Source organism: Anabrus simplex, chromosome 1, assembly GCF_040414725.1.
Source record: "Anabrus simplex isolate iqAnaSimp1 chromosome 1, ASM4041472v1, whole genome shotgun sequence".
NCBI lineage: Eukaryota > Metazoa > Arthropoda > Insecta > Orthoptera > Tettigoniidae > Anabrus > Anabrus simplex.
In genome coordinates, this window is record NC_090265.1 from 731,028,374 (window position 1) to 731,053,012 (window position 24,639).

Here is a 24,639-nt window from a genome sequence, read left to right on the forward strand (position 1 = left end):
TTTCCGTTTCAGGTTCCAAGTCATATGTTGTCCACACGTATGCAGTTTTAGAAGACATGGCCAATTTCGGGTGGTTGTCCTCAGTAATGTCACAGTTGGAAGTGTTATTTACAACTTCTTCAACTACTATATCGTCTTGTTTATGGTAAATCATTTCACCATCATCACGTAACTATGATCCAGGAAAATGATTCACGTTCAAATTGTCCTCTTCACCGGATTCCTTATCAGTAACGATGTCATCCATGGAACTAGGTGGTAACACAGTAACAGATGCCACATTGCAGTCTGCTTCTTCCTCCAGAATTGACAAAATCCCATTCAGAGACATGCTGGAATAGAGGAGAAACAAACTATGTAATAGTACCCCTTATGCCCACTGTCCTATAAAGAGGACACTCAAATATAAATGAAAATCACACAGTCAATTATTCGCCACCAAGAATGGAGAGTTCATATAATCATTACTTCTACCTTGACCAACATATCACACCAATTGGATTACAAATATCAACAAAAGGTACTGCGTAACTTACCTTTCATTCTTCCGGGGCAGGAGCTTTTCCATGATGCCAAAGTCGTGTTGTTATAAAGCTATCAACAATGTACAGAAACTTCTTTAAAATGCTTGAAACGAAAACAAATGGCAGTTTATATCTTTAGTCTGCTACCAACATAACAATTAGCACCAATTTTTGCCTGACGGCTTAGGACAGTGGGCAGATCTGGGTTAATGTGTTCAAAAAAGTGGTGAAAATTGTCTTGATGTGATAATTATAACGTTTTGTGTGTTATATTGTTTTCCTTGTTTGTTTCGCTACAGAACAGGTATAAATTGACATTACGCACAGTTATTTACATTTTAACTTACTTTTACAGCATCCAGAAGTGTAATAAGGAATTAAGAAGAAAAAAGGCATATGTTCATTTTCACAGTTTTCCCAAGAAAATTTAGATTGGAATATATGATATGAATTTATTTCACATCTACATAATTATATGATATGCAGAGTAAATATATATAACACGTTTACAATTCTACTGCATTTGAATAATGAGCAATTGGCATAAATGTGCAGCCAGTTACTGTTTTTCGATTATACTGTAAAATTAATAAAATGGACATAAGCCCTTTTGCTTCCCAGGTACGGAATTATTGTAGACAGGTATAAATTGATATTACAAACCGTTATTTGCATTTTAACTTCATTTTAACTTACTTTTACAGCATCCAGAAGTGTAATAAGAAATTAAGAAAAAGGCGTATGTCCATTTTCACGGTTTTCCCAAGAACCGTGCAGTATAAAATTAATACTTCAATTGATTTTAATCATGATACTAGTTTGTAGCCATCATCAACAATTAAAAAATTGGCCATACATATAACAACAGTAGATAGCATAACACTTGAAAATATCCACTAAAATAAGTTTTGAGGATGAAACACAACACTTGAAAATTCATATGATCTGTTAGTATACTTCAATAAATATAAATCACTGTTTTGAAGATCTATATAAGTAGTTTGTTGAACACTTGTATAAAATTAAAAGCAATTGGTGAAAAATTAAGATAGAATAGATTGATGTTAAATTAGGTTGAATTAGTGATATTTTGATCCAAAAAGAAGATGCAGTAGTAGTCCCTAACAATGGATGAAGATGCATAGATATGAATTATAGTAAGTCAAACGTTTGCATTAGTGGAATCATGGCAGATGTAATCAAGGTATTGTCTCTGCAGAACGATATAAAACATCTTATTCAAGGGAAAAACTGGAATCTTAATTATGAATATTTGAAGAAAGAAGAATATAAAAGGTGGGAAAAACGTTTCATGTTCCACGTGCTCAAGAGTTGATTATTTTAATGCTGATCACATTCACTTTCTGGCTTCCTTTATAAAAATCAGTAGCGAATGGATGAGGCTATTGTGAGTGTTACACCTAGAAGAATGCAAATGAGTATGAAAAAGCTTAAATTGGGACATAGCTTGAGTAACAAGAGAGGAAAACACCTTAACCGTCCTTGTAAAATACGTGCAGTAAACAGCATATACATTTATATTTACAATTTGCTGTACGTCGCAACGGGTAGAAGTGGGAAGGAGGTGGATGTGGCCTTAATTAAGATACAACCCCTGCGTTTGCCTGGTGTGAAAACTGGACACCAGCGCTGCCGACATTGGGGTTCAACCCACTATCTCGCGAATGCAAGCTGACGGCTGCATGACCCAAACCACTAGCCACTTGCTCGGTCACAGCATATTTCCTCATTCCCTTCTCAGGGAGGTCATTATTCCTGATATTCCAATAAATTGCTATGCTTTGATCCTGATTAAAACATCAACAAATTGTACAATCTGTTTCTTGCCAAATATCCTGATTCAACAATTCAACTGCACAGGTTTAGATAAATTTTTAATGAACATTTCAATTTGTGGTTTGTATTACTGAGGTCAGACACATGCAAGACATGTGGTAAATATTTCATAGAGATGGCTGCAGCTGAAATTGAAAGGGATCTAATTGAAACTGTATCAGAATGTTGCCATATAAAGGCTGATGAGGCATATGATTTATATGCTAAAATTGATGTGAAACCCACTTTCTCATGCGTTGATTTACAGCAGGTAGTTTTGACCCATTGTAATGTAATACCGTATAATCCCTAATACCACCCGCACTTTTTTCCCCAAAATATTGGTTCTAAATCTTGGGTGCGGGTCGTATTCAAGCCATTCATTCTCGTAATATTTACTATGTTTCCATGGTGTGTTGAAATAGCTTTGAATACGGTTACCGCACTCAATATACTACATGTAAACGGGCATTCAGGTCTTATTGTGTTTAAACTGTGTTCTAGAAAGCGAGATAGATTTTTTCTCAATACAGTTTAGTGGCATGTAAACGCAAAATGTAAGGTAATGAAATTTGGTAAATCAAAGAATATGAAAGCCGCCGCTGTGAATGCTTGATTGTCATTTGTTTCACAAGTGTTGCTGGCATGCTGGGTGCACAAATAGCTGATCTCGTGGGATACCGTACTTCGTGAGAGTCGAGACTGTTGGTTACGGAAGTCGACCTCCCTCACATTCAAGTTCCATAACTGTCCCGTGAAAGTGCTGTCTCAGTAGTAAGCGATGGATTCAAAACCGCGTCTGTGGTCATTTACTGTGTGTGAGTAACTTAAAGTTGTAAGCAAAGCTGAAATATATGGAAATCGTGTCGTTGGCAGAAAGTACGATATTGATGAATCGTGTATTCGTGATTGGCGGGGGAAAAAAGGAAAAAGTTCAAAAAATTAACAGCAATCGCAGAGCGTTCCACGGGTGGAGTGCAGTGTTTCCAGAAATTGAAGAACGACTCCACAAATTTGTGATAGAAAAACGTGAGTTAGGATATGGTGTTTCTAGTGAAATGTGTCCATTGAAAGCACCAGAGATCTCAAACGAACTCAAAACACAGGGTTTTACTGCAAGCCATGGATGGATCCGAAACTTTTATCGGAGGAAGGGATTGTGCATTCGGAGACGTACGTCTACTTCGCAATGTCTCCCTGGGGTGCATGAAGAAAAATTAACAGCCTTTCAGCGTCACATAATTCATTTGAGGAAGCAAAATTCTTATTTGCTGTTGCAAATTGAGAATGCTGACCAGACACCTGTCTATTTTGAAATGCCTTTGGAAAATACAATGGATACGAAGGGTTCTAAAAGTGTAACCATCAGAACAGGTGGTAATGAAAAGCAACGATGCACGATAATGTTGTGCGTGTTAGCGGATGGAACCAAACTCACTTCATATATGGTTCTGAAAAGGAAAACACTTCCAAAAGGAAACCTGCCATCTGATGTTATTGTTAGAACACATGGATCCGGCTGGATGGACAGTGCGTTAGTTGAGAACTGAGTGAAGTGCGTTTGGCAACGTTGCCTGGGAGCTTTGTTACACAAAAACGAAACGTGGTTGTGTTGGACAGTTACCGAGGACATACAACTGATGCCGTAAAAGCTATGATGAGGAAAGGGAAAACCGATATTGCGATAATTCCCGAAGGACTCGCTTCTATTCTACAGCCGTTGGATGTGTGCGTGAACCGGCCTTTCAAAACTGCAATGAAACAGTTTTACACCGAATGGATGTCTGATGGTGATCACGCGTTGACACCAACCGAGCGAGTGAAGAGGCCTGAAGTGGGACTAATATGCAGCTGGATCAAGACCACATGTGCTTGCATTCCCAACGATCTAGTGTCCAAAAGTTTTAAAAATGTGGAATTTCAAATTCAGTGGACGGTAGTGAGGATGACTATTTGTGGCAAGATTTTATTTATGATTTTTGTGATGATTTTATTAATTGTAAGCTGTTTGAATTTATATTTGTGGTATATTTGAAGAAAATTAAATAGGTACCGGTATGTAAGTTATTTTTTTATTTTTTCCGTATTTTGCCGTCTCAAATTTAGGGTGCGGGTCTTATTCGGTGGCGGGTGGTATTTGGAATTATACGAAATATGATATCACAATGTGTCTGTGAGGTTCTTCTGAAATAACATCTGGAATTCTGAAATACATAACTTCTATCTATTCATGCAGATTGAAAACTCATTATTTGGTCAGATTGGTGCATGGGACTGTACGATAATTGGAAAATTATCTGCTATTATTAATTGCTACTATGAAAATTTCATTATAACTGTTAAACCGAACGTATTATCAATAAATTCAGGCATCGCTCAAATTCTACTTTAATAAAAGATAAACCCAAACCTAAATTATTTTCGACTTTCACCTTTAAATCGCAACATTTACAGTGTCACCAACATATTCAAGAAACATAACGTTAATATTGCCTTCCACACCAGCAATAGTAACATGCATGTTCTTCACAATCCCAACTTGATTAGCAAATCTAACCCTTTTACGAAGTCAGGTGTTCACAGGTTTAGGTGCAACGACTGTCGTAGCTCTTATATCAGACAAACTGGTAGGAAATTTAAGATCAGATATGCAGAACATCTTAATGTAATCAAATACAACAGGTTTTCCGCAGTAGGTCGGCACATTCATGATTATAAACACAAATTTAATGGAATAGATCAGGACTTAACAATATTAGATACATTGAACAAAGGCCCCATGCTAGACACCACGGAGGTCTCCTATATACATTTCGATCAATATTTCAGCCCAAATTTGAACCTGAATGACATTTCTGAAAAGCCCAGAATCTTATTTGATGTCCTTATTTCGGTCTTTAATTGTGTCAAACTTCCCAGTTTGTTCTTTCAGATTTTACCTAACAAATTATGGTGCTTTCCTTCCCTACCACGCCCGCCTGAGTCCGTCCCTTCCATCGCCCGTCTTCTCCTCCCTCCTGATCCACCCCTCACCCTCCCTTAACACTGTGATATGCTCCCAGTAAGTTCTAGCCTTCAGTTCCTCGTCGTTCTCCGTACAAAGAGGCCCATGTCCCGTACTTTAAAAACTTTTAATTTAATGCCCTCTTTTCCATCAACTTATTTTAATTCAAAATGTTTTTGTTTCTCACACTTCAGGTCCCTCATTGGATCGAGAACTTTCTGGTTTCGCAACAATACTTCTGTCATTACCATTAACAAGATCCACTTGCTTAATTACTTTATAATTTATTGTTTACATTATGAAAACTGATGCTACAGGCCACTACCAAGTTACATATTATCAACAGAGGAACAATATTTTACGTCTGCTTTTAGATGTCAACATTTATCCAGTGTTTATTCACACCATGCTCAAGACTTTTAGGCATTACACAGTGACAAAGACTTTTTAAACCATTTGTTAATATTTTTTTACTTCTATTTTCTTATTCAACCATCAAGTCCCTAACTTGTAAATTTTGTAAGAATGACTTTTAAGCACCATCACGTTGTATATTTCATCCAACTAATGTCATTTTATTACTAATGGTCTATATTTCATATTATAATGTATGTATCTTTGCTCATTTGACCCATTGAGGCTGATGATGGTGTTCAAAGACATTGAAACCGGTACCTAATAAAAATGTTGTGATCTTTCATTAGCAACATATTTTGTATTGATATAAGGTGGATCATTTGTACTCTCGTTTATTGTATGTCACTCCCATATGTCAAAATTGGCATGTAGTAAGTCAGATAAATTGCTCGCTTGCATTTCAATGGTACTTTTGGGTTTCATATTAGGTCTTGGACAACTCTGTAGAATGTTCCTCCAGCTTGAATCCTGCTGGTAAGTTCCTCTTCATTGAAGCCTGTTGCTGATATCATGCTTCCTGGATATTTGAATTTGTTGGACATCTTGAGTTTTTTACCCTCTATTCCAATGTAACCTTCAGGTTGACCCTTTCTTTGACATAACCAACACTTCACTTTTTTCCTGACTGAATCTTAGGCCGTACCTTTTAGCTGTTACTGTCCATGCATTGATCTGATCCTGAAGTTCCTCTTTGGAATCTCCCCATATACAGATGTCATCAGCTAATAGCATGAATTTCATTTTGTTGTCACCTACGTTTTGGCATACTTGTTGAATATCATTCATCACAGTAATGAAGAGAAGAGGTGACAGGAACTCCACCTTGTCTTAGGCCCGTAGTCATTCTAAAGGGTTCTGTCATTCCTGATTGTGTTTTGATGCGACTACTGATGTCTTCATATAAATTCTGAATTCTGTGGCCATAATCTCAATGTTTTTTAATGTTGTTCATAATCGCCCATTCTTAATAACTGCAAAACCATTTTATGATAAAATTATCTGTGTTTAGTGACTTAATATGTGTGGAAATGTTTTGAAACTTACCTTAAGTGGGTTTCACACCATAACTGTGAATTTAGACATGATGGGGGCTGTTCCCTTCGAGGCATAGGGGCTGCAGATCTGGTCTAAAAGTGTTGGTTCCTCTCCTCATGTGAGAGGCAGAAAGCCAAGCAGTCATGGCACTCAGATCCCTGTTCAGTGTGGGTTCGGTTCTCAATGGTGTCCGGTTGGCCATTTTTATTCTCTTTGGCATGTACTCTATTTACTTAACATGATCTAATAAGCTGAAAGAACGATGTATTCGTGAAAACAAAATATTACTTGCTCTCAACTGTTATGTTTGTGTGTTCCAGCTGCTCAGAGGAATGAATGCCCTGGATGATGATGAAAATCTTACACCACTGGGTTATCACCTGGCTCAGCTACCTCTTGACCCACAGACTGGCAAGATGATCCTCATGGCATCGATGTTCAGCTGCGTAGACCCCGTGTTCTCTGTGGCAGCCAGCCTCAGCTTCAAGGATGCTTTCCTCGTTCCGTTGGTATGCCATCTTTTTCTTGCAGTGTATGGAGACAGGTGGAGTGCAGTGACTTGCCACTCTTAAGCATGGCAGGGATGCAGTCTTAATAAAGCTGGAAATTAGAGACAAAATAACAAAGCAAAAAGAAAAAGCTCATCTGTAAAGATGGTAGAGTGTGGAGGCAGAAAGGTCCAGGTACTGTGCTGGTAGTTGAGCTGGGCAGAATCTGCATTGAAGCTGGTAGATGGTGTTGTATGGTGATGCTACAAGTGGAAGTGGTGCTGGGTCTTTGTAGACGGTGGGCTTTATGGTGGTTGTGATCACAGGAGAAAGAGCCAGAATGGGGCGTGGTTTGTAGAATGTGAATGCCCAAATGAGACCGTGCAGCTTTGTGGAAGAAGATCACGAGTGTCGGATGAGAATGTGAGTAAGTTGAATGCTTCTCTTAAAATGTGGTTGATTTTGTAAAAGCCACAATGGTACCAATATATGGTTATCAAGGGGGTCTGGGGACAAAGGGCACGGCTCCGGTCGTTGTTGGTAGTGGAAAGGAAAGGCAAGAAATGTATGATAAATGCATAAATAATTACTGTATAGAAGGGTAAAGACTTACTCTCTTACTTCGCTCTCTGTCATCTTCATAGATGCGCATTTTTTCTTGTTAATGCTCATTTTTCCTACATTTTTTGCTCCATTATCTTGCCTTTAATTTCAAGCTTCATTAAGACTTCATCCCTACTATGGTTAAACACCTAATGCAGGGTCCACACTTTTGTCCTTGGGGACGAAGATAGGAAGAAAAGCTGTTATCAGTATGGGTGGAAAAACACTACCAGAGGGAAAAATTATGGGAATTAGGAACAATAATAACAATACAGTCGAGCCGCTAGCTGTCCGACCCTGACGTTTCTCAGACAGTGTTGCCGATTTTCAACCGTACGATATAAACAATGACACAATAGTGAACCTGTTGAGGATCCAACCAGCCTTCGGGCTGAATACCCAACATACATACATACATACATACATACATACATACATACATACATACATACATACATACATATGCTCATAGAATAGTAGTGCCGAAATAATAAAATATTGCAGTGAAATGAAACAAATTATGTACTCACGGGGACTAATCCAAAGGGAATATGCCACACTTTCCGAAAATATCGGTGTCTTGTCTTTGTCACTAATGTCACTGGAGTCACTGCTATCATTCTCATCCAGGGAAATAATTTCTTCCACTCGACATTTAACAATTCCATCAGCTTCTTTTGCCTTGTGACTCACAACACTTTTCCACTTATCCCCTGTAACAAGTTTGACTGCCTCGTGCACTAAACGTTCAACATCAGTGAGACAGAAAGATTTGTTATTTTCAGCTACATATCCTTTAACTTGTGCCCAAATTAACTCGATTGGATTAAAGTGGCAGTGGTAAGGAGGAAGCCTAATTACCCTATGACCCTGAGCCGTAGCGGTGGAGTCAACTTTGTAGGTGCAAAATCTTATGGAGTTTTACACTTTGTAGCAGCTCCGCCTTTGTCATTTCTGCAGATATCCCCGGTACATTATTTCCCACCAACCACTGAAGAATGATATTCTTTCTGTCTTTCATTGTTGGTGCTTTGTTTAGTTGCACAGAGTGATAGGGGGCATTGTCCATAACAATTACAGAATTGGGACTTATGTTCGGTAGCAAAGAATTTTTAAACCACATTGTGAAAGTAATCCCATTCATTTCTTCATGATAATCACGAGTGCTCTTTGATATGAAAAGAAGCATAGCTCCTGGAACAAATCCATTAACGCCTCCTGCATGAAGCAAAATAAGCCTACTTCCCTTCCCAATAGGTGCTATGAAAGTCCCTGCTACAGTTTCATCTGTCCAGGCCACCATTTTAGAATGTCCGGCATTTACCCACGTTTCATCTAACCACACCACTCTATCAGCACTAGTCTTCAGAATTTTCCTCAAAAATCTACCTTGCCATGCTACAATTTCACTTCTCTCCATCCCACCTTTTCTCCCTGAAAATTTCTTCCAACGAAAGCCAAGTTCTCTCAGTATTTTACTTAAACTGGTCTTTCCTCCACTGAATAAGCAAGATTCTTTCAAAGAGTCAAGTGGGAAATTCCCTCCTCTTGTAATAACTATAAATATGTTGCCTTATCGCATCCTTTTGAAATGCATCCAGTGATGTCTTGGGGCAATGTCTTGGCCTTTGTTTTTCAGGAGTACGCAGCACTTCAGAGCATGTATTAAGATCTACTGGACACTTTTCTCTTGTAACACTTTTCACAGTTGTCCTACCTACTTTTAAAGCGTCACAAACTCGATCCACAACTTTTGTAACAGGAAGAAGAGGCCCACCGTTATCACGCTCTTTCTCAAAATATTCACGTAGCCGGTATATAAATTCACGGCTTTGGCTCTTATAACAACTGATTTTTTTTCTTCTTTTTTTGTCGTTTCCGATGATCCACTGGCCATCTCACAATAACAAAAACAAATGGCTTACACACACAGTGAACGCATGCACTTCACACAGGCTAGCGCGCATCTGAGGCCACGTGTTTCTCTTCAAAGCAGTGGCATCACCGCACCAGCAGTACAAGAGAGTCATGGCATTGCAAACCGTGATGATTATTCTACCACTAGCAGAACTCTTAGTATTCTTTGTAGTAAAATAACTTTAATTAAAACAGTAATATCAAATCGACGAGAGGTGTAGGTTTCAATGATTTAATATTAAAATCACATGGCACACTGTAAATTCATAATCATGTTTTCAAGGTTATATGTATAGTTTCAAATCACCACAGGTTGGCAATACTCTTCTCTACTCTTATTTTCTTTTCATCACAATCTGTCAGGGCCGGACAGCCAGCGGCTGGACTGTAAGCGAATTAGGAACAACTTATCTACAGAATATAATTGTTTGGCCAGGTTCGCGCTGTATAGCCGGGTTTTGGTCAGCAGAAAATAATATAAGAACCGAAAGAAGTAAACAGTTTTGGGTGGAAGAGTTCCTTTGGGAGGGTGGTGGATTCCTCGTAGAGGAAATGCCACTGAATCCCATCAGGTAGCACCGATTTCCAGGTGTGTGGCGGCTAACATCAGCATCTGTTTCCCATCTTAGCATGGCTGTTTTAAAATCCCAATAACAGAAGAAGCGACACATTGGTTGGAACACTTCTTTGTATCGCAACTATATTCATAGAAAATCAAGAGCTAAGGCGTTCTCTGTAGGCGACGTGTGTCATCCCTGCCCAAAGGATATGATAAATGGACCAGGGTCTCCGTATTACTGCAGCCAGCGGTTGTTGACGAGTCCCGGAAATCTCTGTTTTTATGTACTGGCTAGGTTTTCGGCTTGTTGCGTTGTCTGTTAGTTAGAGTTTAAACTATTTGCCATCATATCATGGCGTAGTGGGATCATTGATATTAGTGCCAATATTTTTTTCCACTTTTAACATCATTGTAACCAAAAAAACAACCTATATACACATATGATCTTACATGCTTAGAGACACTTGCCAGAATGTTGCGTCCATGACAGCGTGCCTTCTGTGATAACAAAATATTTCAATATTTATATGCAGACTCATTATCTGATGTGCCACATGGTGGATGACGAGCCCTGAGAATTCTTGTAATTTCTCAGCTGACAGTAGATGACGGGCTATGGGAGTTCTTGCTGTTATGCACCTCACATTTCCTTGATTATTGATACAATTGTGGGGGAGATTATAAGTTCCAAACGCTGTAGTCATGGAATATAGTTCATGGCAGCTACTGCTGCATCTTTCTTTCTTTAAACCTTCACATAGTTCAGAAAATTATATCGGATATGTAGAGCTATTCCCTGGAGCACCAGGGCAGATGTCAATATTCAGTTGCTGAGTAATTATTTCCAAACTTAAGTAGGTCAGTATCTGCCGATGCTTAATTGCCATTCTGAGAAAGTAATGTACGTTCTTTGGTCTTGGTTCCTCAATGCCACTGTTTGAATTGATACGACAATTGAATTTGAAATATAGTTCCATATTTTATTACCATTCTGAAGGTCACTTTAATACATTGCCACTCCTTACAGTAACCATAGAAACTAGAAAGGCAAAAGCCCAAAGGAGAAGCATAGGAACAATTTACTAAAATACTTGAGTAATGCCAAATACTTTAATATGACAATACCGGACAGCTTGCTGTTTTCAGCGAGAAAGCTGACAGTGCTGCTACCTACATGGCTTGGTGTGACCAACTCTTCAATAACATATTGCCATCTGTATGATTCTTGGCGCACTGCCGTGTTTTTTATAATGTATCAGTGTTTGTCACTAAATAATCTTTCATTGCAGTTATTTTCCACGAAAAATGTTATGCGCTTAACAAATTACCCAGCAAGATAATGGGCATGGGAACTGATAAGGACCGCAAGTATTAAAAAATGTATTTACCTCGCATCTGTGTTGAGGTTACATTCTATGCCCCTTATATTAAGAAAATCAATCAAATACTCTACTGAAATGTTAGTGGGACGTAAAACCAATAATATTAACAAATATGGAGCTCTAGTATACTCAAACTTGAGGGTCCACATTGTTAAACAGTGCCATAAATTTCACAATCGAAAACTTGTGGGCCTGTAGCGTAATGGTTATCGCGGTAGTCATGAAATTGAAAATTGAAGGCCATGAGTTTCGAATCCACTCACCTTTTCTTTTACTGTAAGAAAATAATAATAATAAAAATAATTTTCTTTACGTCCCACTAAGTACTTTTACGGTTTTTGGAGACGCCGAGGTGCAGGAATATAGTTCCGCAGGAATTCTTTTACATGCCAGTAAATCTACCTATACGAGGCTGACGTATTTGAGCACCTTCAAATACCATCTGACTGAGCCAGGATTGAACCTGCCAAATTTGGATCAGAAGGCCATCGCATCAACCGTCTGAGCCAATCAGCCCGGCGTAAGAAAATTATTTCAGTGTATTATTGGCATTGGCTTGAGCACCAGTCCATCTAATTCAATATGTGTGTATGGTAATTCTTCATGCATAAATTTGAGAAAGAGACTTTAGGAAATTCTGAACACTTCTCCCTTATCAGGAACATCGTAGTTCACTCATGTAACCCCAATATGTATTATATATATTATGTATTTCTGTCTTCAGAGGTAAAACAGAAAATTCAAAGTACAACAAAAGTGAGATAGCAGCGTGAGGCGAGTGCCCCTGTGAGTTCAGGAAGATCAGCCATACCGAAAAAGAAGAAATCAAAATAATGGACCAAACCTCCTGTTCCTTAAATACAGCTTCTCTTTCCCAAAATCTGAATAAACCATGGATGTTGTTATCTTCCCCCTGGCGCTTTGGCTGAATGGTTAGCGCTTCGTGCCCCCCCCCCCCCCCACTGTATGATACCTTCATTCTTCGGAGTGTTGGACCTCTTCCGTTTCCCTTCTGATTAGTGTTAATAGAGGATGGCTGGCCAGTTGCACTTCCTCTTAAAATAATCACTACCACGAAATGGTCAGCATACTGGTCTTCGGAGGGCCCAGGTACAATTCCCCGGCTGAGTCGGAGATTTTAATCGCGCCTGTTAAGTCCTGTAGATCGAGGGCTTTGTGTTCGTATTCATACGCATCTCCAAGTATATACAACACATCATATGAAAAACAACCACAGAAACACGCACTAGTGAGTACAGTATATATCCCTCCACATATGATTGTTGTTATGAAAGGCATCCGGCCGGAAAACTATGCTAAGTCCATACAAAATCCTGGGCTAGGTAATTGAGAAGAGGCTAGAAAGAAGAGGAGACCGTAGTTGTTAGACATTTTCCCCAGAGGCTGGGTGGATCCTCAAACAGATTCTGCTTCATAATTTTTAAGACATAGTGAAAGGCACGGCTAACATAATGCTCATTTGGAGGTTTATGAAAGAGGCATTTCATATTTTAAAATTTCATTCTTAATTATTATGATTATTCAATTATTTTAACAAAGATATTCCCAATGAGTGTAGTGCATTCCACCCAACTGTAGCACAGACAAGTACGCAGTTCACACCTATATGCTAGATGTCACCACCGTCGCTGTTCGCACTGCACTCAATGCTGTTGAGATAGAGCTGTCCGGTATTGGTGTATTAAAGTATTTGGTAATACTACCATGTGATTTGAGATTATATGTCATATAGAAACTAACTGGTTTCCATTTCACGTTCACAAGAATGTGTCATTTGATGGACTTATGTCTTGATTTATTCACCCCCTTCGTTCTGATGATGGAGATGAGTTTTTCACTACAAAGAACTCATGTTTTGCTATTTCATTTTTACTTGCATACACACTTCATTTAAAAAAAATTCTTGTATCAATTCTTCCAATCGTGTGGGCTCAGAACGAGAATGGGAAGATTTTGATGTTTATATTTCACAAGTTCACAGGAGCCCAAGAACGGGAACGGGAACCTTGAAGTAAACTTCACCTAACATTTTGCAGTCAGTTGCACATTCAGTATATACACTGACTGACAGTGACAATGCAACACCAAGGAGGAGTGGTTCGAAAGGGATGAAAGTTGGGGAAAAAACAGAGACGGCACGGACGAATAATTGATGTTTATTTCAAACCGATATGCAGGTTACACAATGCGCACGGCATCAACTCAGTAGGATGTAGGACCACCGCGAGCGGCGATGCACGCAGAAACACGTCGAGGTACAGAGTCAATAAGAGTGAGGATGGTGTCCTGAGGGATGGTTCTCCATTCTCTGTCAACCATTTGCCACAGTTGGTCGTCCGTACGAGGCTGGGGCAGAGTTTGCAAACGGCGTCCAATGAGATCCCACACGTGTTCGATTGGTGAGAGATCCGGAGAGTACGCTGGCCACGGAAGCATCTGTACACCTCGTAGAACCTGTTGAGAGATGCGAGCAGTGTGTGGGCGGGCATTATCCTGCTGAAACAGAGCATTGGGCAGCCCCTGAAGGTACGGGAGTGCCACCGGCCGCAGCACATGCTGCATGTAGCGGTGAGCATTTAACGTGCCTTGAATACGCACTAGAGGTGACGTGGAATCATACGCAATAGCGCCCCAAACCATGATGCTGCGTTGTCTAGCGGTAGGGCGCTCCACAGTTACTGCCGGATTTGACCTTTCTCCACGCCGACGCCACACTCGTCTGCGGTGACTATCACTGACAGAACAGAAGCGTGACTCATCGGAGAACACGATGTTCCGCCATTCCCTCATCCAAGTCGCTCTAGCCCGGCACCATGCCAGGCGTGCACGTCTATGCTGTGGAGTCAATGGTAGTCTTCTGAGCGGACGCCGGGAGTGCAGGCCTCCTTCAACCAATCAACGGGAAATTGTTCTGGTCGATATTGGAACAGCCAGGGTGTCTTGCACATGCTGAAGAATGGCGGTTGACGTGGCGTGCGGGGCTGCCACCGCTTGGCGGCGGATGCGCCGATCCTCGTGTGCTGACATCACTCGGGCTGCGCCTGGACCCCTCGCACGTGCCACATGTCCCTGCGCCAACCATCTTCGCCACAGGTGCTGCACCGTGGACACATCCCTATGGGTATCGGCTGCGATTTGACGAAGCGACCAACCTGCCCTTCTCAGCCCGATCACCATACCCCTCGTAAAATCGTCTGTCTGCTGGAAATGCCTCCGTTGACGGCGGCCTGGCATTCTTAGCTATGCACGTGTCCTGTGGCACACGACAACACGTTCTACAATGACTGTCGGCTGAGAAATCACGGTACGAAGTGAGCCATTCACCAACGCCGTGTCCCATTTATTGTTCGCTACGTGCGCAGCACAGCGGCGCATTTCACATCATGAGCATACCTCAGTGACGTCAGTCTACCCTGCAATTGGCATAAAGTTCTGACCACTCCTTCTTGGTGTTGCATTTGCTCTGTCAGTCAGTGTATTATAGTTTCGTGTTGTATGTAGCTGCAAGTGAAGTGAAGATTTCTTGTTAAAAGAATATGATTTTCCTGTAAGTTTGGGTTAGGAGTGTTTTACTTTTGAACTGGACTTTTAGCTGAAGTTAAATAAAGAACTGCAGAGTTGTTTTTCACTAGTTAACATTGATTCAAAAATGGTAGATACCCGATATGTTGATATGAATCAGAACAAATCAAAGGAGGAACAAGAAGCAACTGCCTGAACTCCCGTGTTTCGATTCAGCTTTTGATTCACAAACGAGTCGATTCATTTCTTACATTGAATCGTGATTCATTCGTTCATTGCAATTATTTGTTCATTCTGAATCACTTGTTCAGGATTTCCCCATCCCTACTCTTTTGATTTTGCCTTCGCAGTTTCACTTACTGGAAATGTGAACCTCTAGCAGAATTTTCTTCCTTGAGATCTATATCGGGTATAAGGCGGAAGGGTCGGGATAATCCACCCTGTCTGTCCACTACCATCAAATAACACTTAGTTTGCTCCTTCACTGAACCTCCTTTTGCTTTGTAGAAACTCTTAGCCAGCGTAGCAGAGGTGCCAGATTGTCTTGTGAACCCCCACATTTCCAGTACTCTGTTGCTTTTCTGATGATCCATAGGCATTGAATAGGAATGGTGACCAAACACATCCCTCTCTGTTACCTAGAGAGTGGAAAATTTAGCATATATGACAAAAGCAAATTTTTGTTTTATGAATTAAAAAATCAGTTTGTTATAGTTATAAGGTATGGTGAAACACCATATTACCAAAATATAAAATGCAACAAAATGCAAATTTTGACTCAAAATCCAAATTTAGCAAAAGCATGTGACTTTGTTGCTAATTCACTATAAATGTGCTATTTCATTTGCGAAAAGCATGTTTTCTGACAGAAAATTGTTGAAAACTGAATTCTGAACCATTACTATTGATTGATAATTGAATTTCACAAGTATTGGACGACCTTTCTTATTGATTATTACCGAGAAACGATATCTACAAGACACGAGATGTGTGTTGTTTTTTCCCTTCATTTTTTGTTTTCATACAACATTTTTTTATTAGTCATTTCTGAAAAATGAGATCGGCACAAGACGTGAGATGTATGTTTCCTTTTCTCTTCATTCCTGTTTTAGCTTCATAGTGCGCAAGGTGAAGAGAATAAATCTGCATTAATTGATGAGGTTATGGGGCACACAGCTGTAAATGCTCACGAGTGGTCTCGGCAATAATCAAATGAAGGATCCAAGGTTATAAATTTCATTGTCTGTCTGTCTGTCTGTTCATACATTATATATTACGGATTACATATCACAGATTCACTTCTTACAGTCCTTTCATTTGAACAGGGAATTTTCTTGTAGATTTGAGCAGTATTATGTCATGACCATCGATTCTAACGCTTGCCCGTTTTTGTATATAAATATTTTATGACCTGGTACTGTCACTTTCTCAAGCATCTGTCAAAGATGGTCCCCAGTAACATTATTTAGAGTAATCAAGAAAAGGGAACATTGCAGGCACATTTCTCTACCGTGATCAAAGAGTGAACCACTGAGGCATTTGAGAGGAAATGTCAGGATAAGAGACGGGACTGGTGGAGCCTCCCCCAGTTCATGAATCGCTGTGGATTCATGACTTTTCCTCGAACACAAAGACAACTATGCTTTTCTTCTTCTCAAACTGAAATTCATCCGGAGAGCATGATAGTCTCAGTGAGACCGAGCTCAGTAGCTGTAGTCGCTTAAGTGCGGCCAGTATCCAGTATTCGGGAGATCGTGGGTTCGAACCCCACTGTCGGCAGCCCTGAAGATGGTTTTCCGTGGTTTCCCATTTTCACACCAGACAAATGCTGGGGGGTGTACCTTAATTAAGGCCACGGCCACTTTCTTCCCACTCCTAGCCCTTTCCTGTCCCATCGTCGTCATAAGACCCATCTGTGTCGGCGCGACGTAAAGCAAATAACAAAAAAAAAAAAAAAAAATAATGTCTCAGTGAGCTGAAGAGATCAAACTGAAATAGCACATGAAACTGTGTGTCATCCCCCAGATTGCCTGGGAGCATTGTGTTAATGGAGGAGGGGAGTACAAAGCTAACTTGGCTAAAGAGTTAGTTTCAAATAATGTTTCGAACAACACTCATAATCTGAATCGAATACTTTACTGTAATTTAAAATAAGGAGATATGACCTTGAGAGAACTGCGTGTTTTAAGCCAGGAGTGAAAATACCACATTATTTTGTTTGCAGGGTATGGAGACTAAAGTGAATCTCAAGAAGGATGAGCTCTCAGGGGGCATGAAAAGTGATCACTTATTACTGGCCGAAGCATTCAGGAGATGGGAAGAGGCATCAGAAATGGGTAGGGGCCACAACTTCTGCTGGGAGTACTTTCTGTCCCAAAGTACACTCTGTCTTCTCAGGTACGTACACTTGCTCTTGTTTAGCAAAGTCCTGATTCCCATCATCATCATCATCATCATCATCATCATCATCATCATTGCACTTTTCCATCTTTCTCTATCCAACCACCAGAGTTCCTCCTTAACTCTTATTTTTTCTTTACATCGCACCGACACAGATATGTCTTACAGCGACGATGGGATAAGAAAGGCCTAGGAATTTGAAGGAAGCAGCCGTGGCCTTAATTAAGGTTTAGCCCCAGCATTTGCCTGGCGTGAAAATGGGAAACCACAGAAAACCATCTTCAGGGCTGCCGACAGTGGGGCTCGAACCCACTATCTCCCGATTACTGGATACTGGCCACACTTAAGCGACTGTAGCTATCGAGCTCGGTCCTCCTTACCTCTCTTCCAATCCAGGTTTCTTTTAATTATACTATTCTTGATTGTTGTCAGCCACCTTAGTCTGGGTCTCCCTCTTACCCTCCTTCATTCTATATGGGTCTCCATCATTCATTTCGTTGTCCTTCCCACTTCTGTCCACTTAACATGTCCAGTCCATCTGCCCCTCTCCATTCTTTCATGAAGCTTTTCCACTCTGATTTCCTTCCTGATGTCCTCATTTCTTACTCTGTTCTTTCTTGTCTTCCCGATCATACTTCTTAAAAATGTTATTTCACTGGAGACGTGTCAGATGGACATCAGCAACTGGAGGATGTAGCACTTTGTCCACAAAATACATGACAACAGCAATGTAGGCACAATTGTACTACAAGGATCTTTGATCGATACAAATTGCCAGTATTGCAGCAGAGCCCATAGTTCTCCTCAGCTAGCCAAGAATGTATAATTAGCTCCTCTGATTCAGGAATGGGTTTTTCATCTTAACACATTAATCACCACCACCATATTCTTTCCCTGGGTTGAGGAGATATCACTAAATGCATTGCATTGAGATTAATGGTATAGCAGTAAGATGGCCTCAAAGTTTGTTGTTTGTTGTAATATGGTGCTCATTCCTAAGGTGAACTCTGCCAGATGTCCTTTTAATAGAGCACGGTTGCTTGTACTTCCTCTTAAAACAGTTATCATCACCACTATCATTTCCAAACCCATAATTGACAAATCTGATGCCCTGAGAAGACATTCGTTATACAAGGTGGCACAGGGAAATGGGAAATTATGAAGTAATGTAATTTGTATGAATAAACACAGGAACAGATATTTTTATTGGCAAAAGAACATGTATACAATATGCCATTTATGTTTTCATTACAAAATGTCACAAACTGTCACTTTACTTCTTAAAGATGTGCTCCATTTTGGCGTTCACATTCTAATAACCTGTTATGAAAATTCTCGAATGCTCACTGTAGCCTATCTCCAGGGAATGGCAGTGATTTCATCTTCCCCCTACAGAAGAAGTCACAAGTTACAGGCCATGGAATGATGCCATTACGTGAAATAATGCACCTTCCAAACAGTTACAAGTTATGAATCTCATTATGATAACTGTATTGGAGTTCAGAATATAAAAGTTTCAAAGAGATTTATTAAAAACCACCATTTCAATACTATACAATCCTTATATTTAGGATACAGTTGTTACATAGAATTTAAGTGGTACAGTAGAATTCCGCTGTAACGAACACCAGTATAACAAAATTTTCAGAATAACGAATATTTTTTTTTGTCCCTTCCTTCTTTCCTATTTGTTGTATGTTAAAATATTTCATATTAACGAATTTCGTAGTTTCAGTTTAACGAATTAAAAATGAGCTCTTCTCTTTACCAGATTGACCATATTTCCTCAAATTAAAACCAAAATTCATCCTGTTTTATGACCAACATTTTTCTTGTTACATTATTTTGTTATTCAGACGATATGATCACCATTTTCCATGTATGCACCGTACGCGATCGAGAAGGCAATCATCGCTTTTGTGTAACCAATATGCTTCGCCCAGTTCTCACATATTATGGTATGGAACTTATTTGGGAAAGACTAACGGTGTCCGACCTTCGAACTATTGAAAATGTAAAGACCAGATTTCTGAAACGAACACTGGGCATCTCCAAGATGTCACCAACACGACTTGCGTATGAATTATCCGAAGAAACTTTTTTACTGAAAGATTTGAAAATAAGAATGCAGCTTTCACATACGCAGCAAGAAGAAGAAGTTCTCCAAGAGAGAAAAAGAAAACAAGCAGAAATCAGCCTGGATTTTTACTCAACTGATGCTATGATTGACCGCAGCTGGACCAGTCCTAATAATGACATGAGAAGTGCTTTGAATAGGCTAGCGGTACATGGGTTTCACCATCGTCTGTGCCGGCAATCAGGCTTTCATAAACCGTCCCTACATTGTGTATGTATGTTGTGTGATAAACATTGCAATCGCTATCATTTCAGCAAGTGCAACAAGAGAACAAAATCTTCACTAGAATATGTGAAAGATTATTGTATTTTTCTTTTAATGCACATTTGTGCACTATTAAATAAATTTGGGAGTAAATAAATAAATAAATATGCTTCTCCCGTCATCCAATGTAAGACGTCACTCTGTTAGCTGAGTAGGAGCGCCAAGTTTGCAGTCCACCAATGAACGCTACGCTTTGTGTAACCAATAGGCTTCGCCCATCAACGAATGTAAGACGTCACACTATCGGCTGTGTAGAATCGCGATGTTTGTAATCCACCAGTGAATGCGACAGTTGCGTCGCATCATGCATTGCATATTTCTTCTTCCTATTTAATTCGCAAAGCAACGTATTTCTGTTAAGGTTATATTATTAAACTTGCAAAGTTTGTGTGCATTTCGTTAAATAAATAATCATATCATCGCAAATGGATAAGCAGAAGCGACAGCAGTTTTTGTTGAGTGAAAAACGTAAAATACTTGCGGAAGTAGAGAAAGGCGGAAAGAAAGGAGATGTAGCGAAGAAGTATGGCATTAGCCCGTCAACACTTTTTACTTCTTTTAAAACAGAAAAGTAAGATAGAGGCAAACATTGATGCTGATGCCCTAGGTCCACAGCGTAAGATGATCAAAACAACCGACTACAAGGTGGAGGACTACCGAGCTCGATAACTGCAGTTGCTTAAGTGCGGCCAGTATCCAGCATTCGGGAGATAGTAGGTTCGAACCCCACTGTCGGCAGCCCTGAAAATGGTTTTCCGTGGTTTCCCATTTTCACACCAGGTAAATGCTGGGGCTGTACCTTAATTAAGGCCACGGCCGCTTCCCTTCCACTCCTAGCCCTTCCCTGTCCCATCGTCGCCATAAGACCTATCTGTGTCGGTGCGACGTAATTAAAAAAAAAAGTGGACCAAGCCGTCAATACGTGGTTTGTGGAAATGCAGAGTAAAAACATTCCAATAAATGGCCCACTGTTATGTGAGCGTGCGCGATCTTTCGCGCGTTCGCTTGGGTCACCTGAGTTTATGGGAAGTGCTGGTTGGCTTCATAGGTTCCGGGAGAGATATGGCATATCCCACAAAATTATAAATGGTGAAGCTAACGATGCCCTGAAGGAAGTTGCGTCTTCATGGCGGCTGGAGACTCTAACGGATGCGTTGAAGGAATATTCGCTGGCAGACATTTATTATGCAGACGAAACTGCGTTATTTTATAAACTAATGCTGAACAAAACCCTTGATTTTAAGGAAAATAAGTGTTTTGGGGGCAAGCGTTCAAAAGAATGTATTACGGCTCTTTTGTGCACCAATTCCACAGGAACGGACAAACTGCCCTGTGAATACAGGCACAACTCTAAGGCATGGATGACATCTGTGCTATTCAAAGAGTGGTTGTTGGACTTGGAACGTCGGATGAAGGCCGGAAAGATGAGAATTCTTCTATTATTGAACAATTGCTCTTCTCATAATTGTGTGCCTCGCCATTTGAAGCATGTAAAAGCTTTATTTTTGCCTCCAAATACAACTTCAATTCTTCAGCCGCTGGATTAGGGTATAATTCATGCAGTAAAGCGGCATTACAGAGCTCGTGTGGTCCGTCGAATGCTGTGCAACATTGCCACGAATAGTGACATTAACATCAACATCTTGGAAGCAATGCAGATGTTTAATGCTGCATGAAAATCCCTGAATGCAGACATCATCACAAACTGCTTTAGAAAAGCTGAAGTGGTTTTTACAGAAGAAGTCGCAGAAAGTGAAGTGTTGAATGATGTGGAAACCAAGGAGAATTGGAAGCGTTTGTGTACAACGTTGGATGTGCCATCTACGGTAAGTCTTACCGACTACATCAATGTAGATAGTGATGTAATAGTCCACAAACAAATCGCAAGTGAGGAAATTGTGGAGGACATTATGAATGATAGAGATCCATGTGATGAGGAGGAAGAGGAAAACAACCCCTGCAGGCAACGAACATGGCACATAGCCTTCAAGATTTTCTTGTGTCACGAAGTGATGTGCCAGAATCTGTTTTAAATTCATGTGCAGTGGTTGGTGACTATTTGAAACAAGCTTTTGTGTCTGGATCTGTTCAGAAGAAAATCACAGACTTTTTCAAAAAATGAGGTTCTGGAACAATGTGTAGACTTGCTGGTACAATGAAAACATCTGTCAATACTGTAACTCTATTATTATTATTATTATTATTATTATTATTATTATTATTATTATTATTATTATTATTATTATTATTATTATTATTATTATTATTATTATTATTATTATTATTATTATTATTATTATTATTATTATTATTATTATTATTATTATTATTATTATTATTATTATTATTATTATTATTAATTATTAATTATTATTATTATTATTATTATTATTATTATTATTATTATTATTATTATTATTATTTCTTCTTGAAGTATTTTCAACCCAACTGATATAATACTAGGCGAGTTCTTAAGAATTGTCTCATTTCAGTATAACAAAATTTCAGTATAACAAATTAATTTCAGAGGTCCCCAAAATTTTGTTTTACTGCTATTTTACTGTACATGTTTCGCTTAACATTAGTAAGCATCTTCAGCCACATATCATTCAAAGTTAGGTTAGGGCCCTGAACCAGGTTCCTCATTAATGTCTAATTACTTGCAATAATATTAGGTAGAACAGACATAAAAATCTAATTTGTGAAGTAAGTGATGTTTAAAATATAACTGAGATTCAATTAATGAACTTGTCATAATGTCGTATATAGCCCTACATGGAATAAAATACTAGTATAACATCTAATGATACAAGTTGATTTTATTTACGGTAATCAAAGTCATAAAAGTTCCAACATTATAATTGGTTTTTACAAAGTTTATTAATATTATTGAAGTGTGGATTAATAAAAAATCGCAATTAAAATCTTCAAGCTTGATGGAAATGAGGGTCAGGTAAATAGAAATCACAACAGAGTTGTTGAACATCAGGTAGTTGCTAACAGTATTAAAAGCGCTTGAAAAGCATCAAAGTGTAGAAGTGTTGTTCTGCTTCCTGTGTAGTGGACTATAATCATGAGCTATTTTACGTAGATTCAACATATAGGGAGTTCAACTAAATCTTAGATGTAAAAGATTGCAATGTGACGCATGTTGAAGGCCCATATGTTGAAGAGAGGTGACTGGCCTTGTTAGCTGCTTGAGAAGATCTGGCAGTCGTTATTCTACATTGCAATGTGACGCGTGTTGAAGGCCCTTATGTTGAAGAGAGGTGACTGGCATTGTTAGCTGCGTGAGAAGATCTGGCAGTCGTTATTCTACAACTAGGTGAAAGGCTTCTATGAAAGGAAGCTCAGAAGAAAGAAATGAAGAAAAATACTTCAGAAATAATAAATAGAATTGTACCTCATCATTATTCTACGACTGTTCCTTTCTTCACATTCAACACTTTACACTTCCACCATTTACATAATACACGCAGGTTCCTCACATATGGTACAAGTAGGGGCAAAAGATCCTCATAAGTCAACGCCCCGAACAAATAGCATTTTTTTTTTAAAGTATCCATTTCCTCTTGAATATCTTAATCTCTTTTCATAGATACATTTCCCTCAACGTAGAATACTCAAATATAGCTATCTCCACTACATTGGATCACATATTATCTCATCACGACGACATTTAACTTCCTAGTCTATCATTATATTCCTTCCTGTTTCTCCAATGACAAAGAAAAACACATATCTGCTGCATATCCCTACCTAACCATATCATTATGATCTCCAAATAAACTTAAGGTTTCTCTATCCATTCATAATATCTACTTCTCAATAACGGATCTTTTTCTGTCTTAGTAAACTTTACCTGCTCATAATATCAATGGCAAGATTTCCATGGCTGTTGCATTGTATTCTAATTTATACACATTGAAAGTTACTCCAGTCTTATGTATCGATTCTAACATAGCTTATTCGTGAGAGCTTGACTTTGAGGTTACATTTCACTGAATATAACAACACTACAGTTACATTCCTTCGCTTACAAATTCCAAACATTGTTTTGCATTAATTCAATTAAGAATTGTAATTTAGGAAAACTTAGCTTACCATTCTCTGGTCCGGGACGATTCATCAGCAATCCAATCTAGGGCTGCTGTGCTCAGTTGGTTGGAAACCAAAGATCAGCTGGTTTCACATTCCGCATCAAGTGGGCTGGATCCATCGTGTCGAATACATCTCTGCCCACTGCACACCTAGTAGTACATTATGCCGTTCTTCTTGCTTGAGCTCATGATAACAGAATACAAATATGAGATATGGGAATTTGTATTGATATTTTTAATAAGTTGATAATATATAACTGCTTTTCTGTCTTTGATATTTAATGAAAACTGCTTTCACTTATACTATATTAGCTTCAGTACTGCTTCAGTCTCTGTTTTATTTACAAGAGAGCTAGATTTTGATGTTGTTTTTCCTTATTCTTCTTCCTTCCTGAATTTATCGTTTGAATTATGCTTGGCAAACTCGGTA

The 24,639-nt window shown here is 39.2% G+C and overlaps 1 protein-coding gene across 4 annotated transcripts in view; it reads left to right on the top strand.

Annotated features, from left to right (window-relative positions):
- LOC136872768 (ATP-dependent DNA/RNA helicase DHX36) overlaps positions 1–24,639 on the top strand; it is a 216,424-nt gene that overhangs the window by 123,475 nt on the left and 68,310 nt on the right. For all 4 annotated transcript variants that reach the window (XM_067146629.2, XM_067146606.2, XM_067146635.2 and 1 more), the window contains exons 13-14: positions 7,137–7,325; positions 17,533–17,705. In XM_067146629.2, the coding sequence (XP_067002730.2) occupies positions 7,137–7,325; positions 17,533–17,705 (362 nt within the window). The remainder of the gene's footprint in view (positions 1–7,136; positions 7,326–17,532; positions 17,706–24,639) is intronic.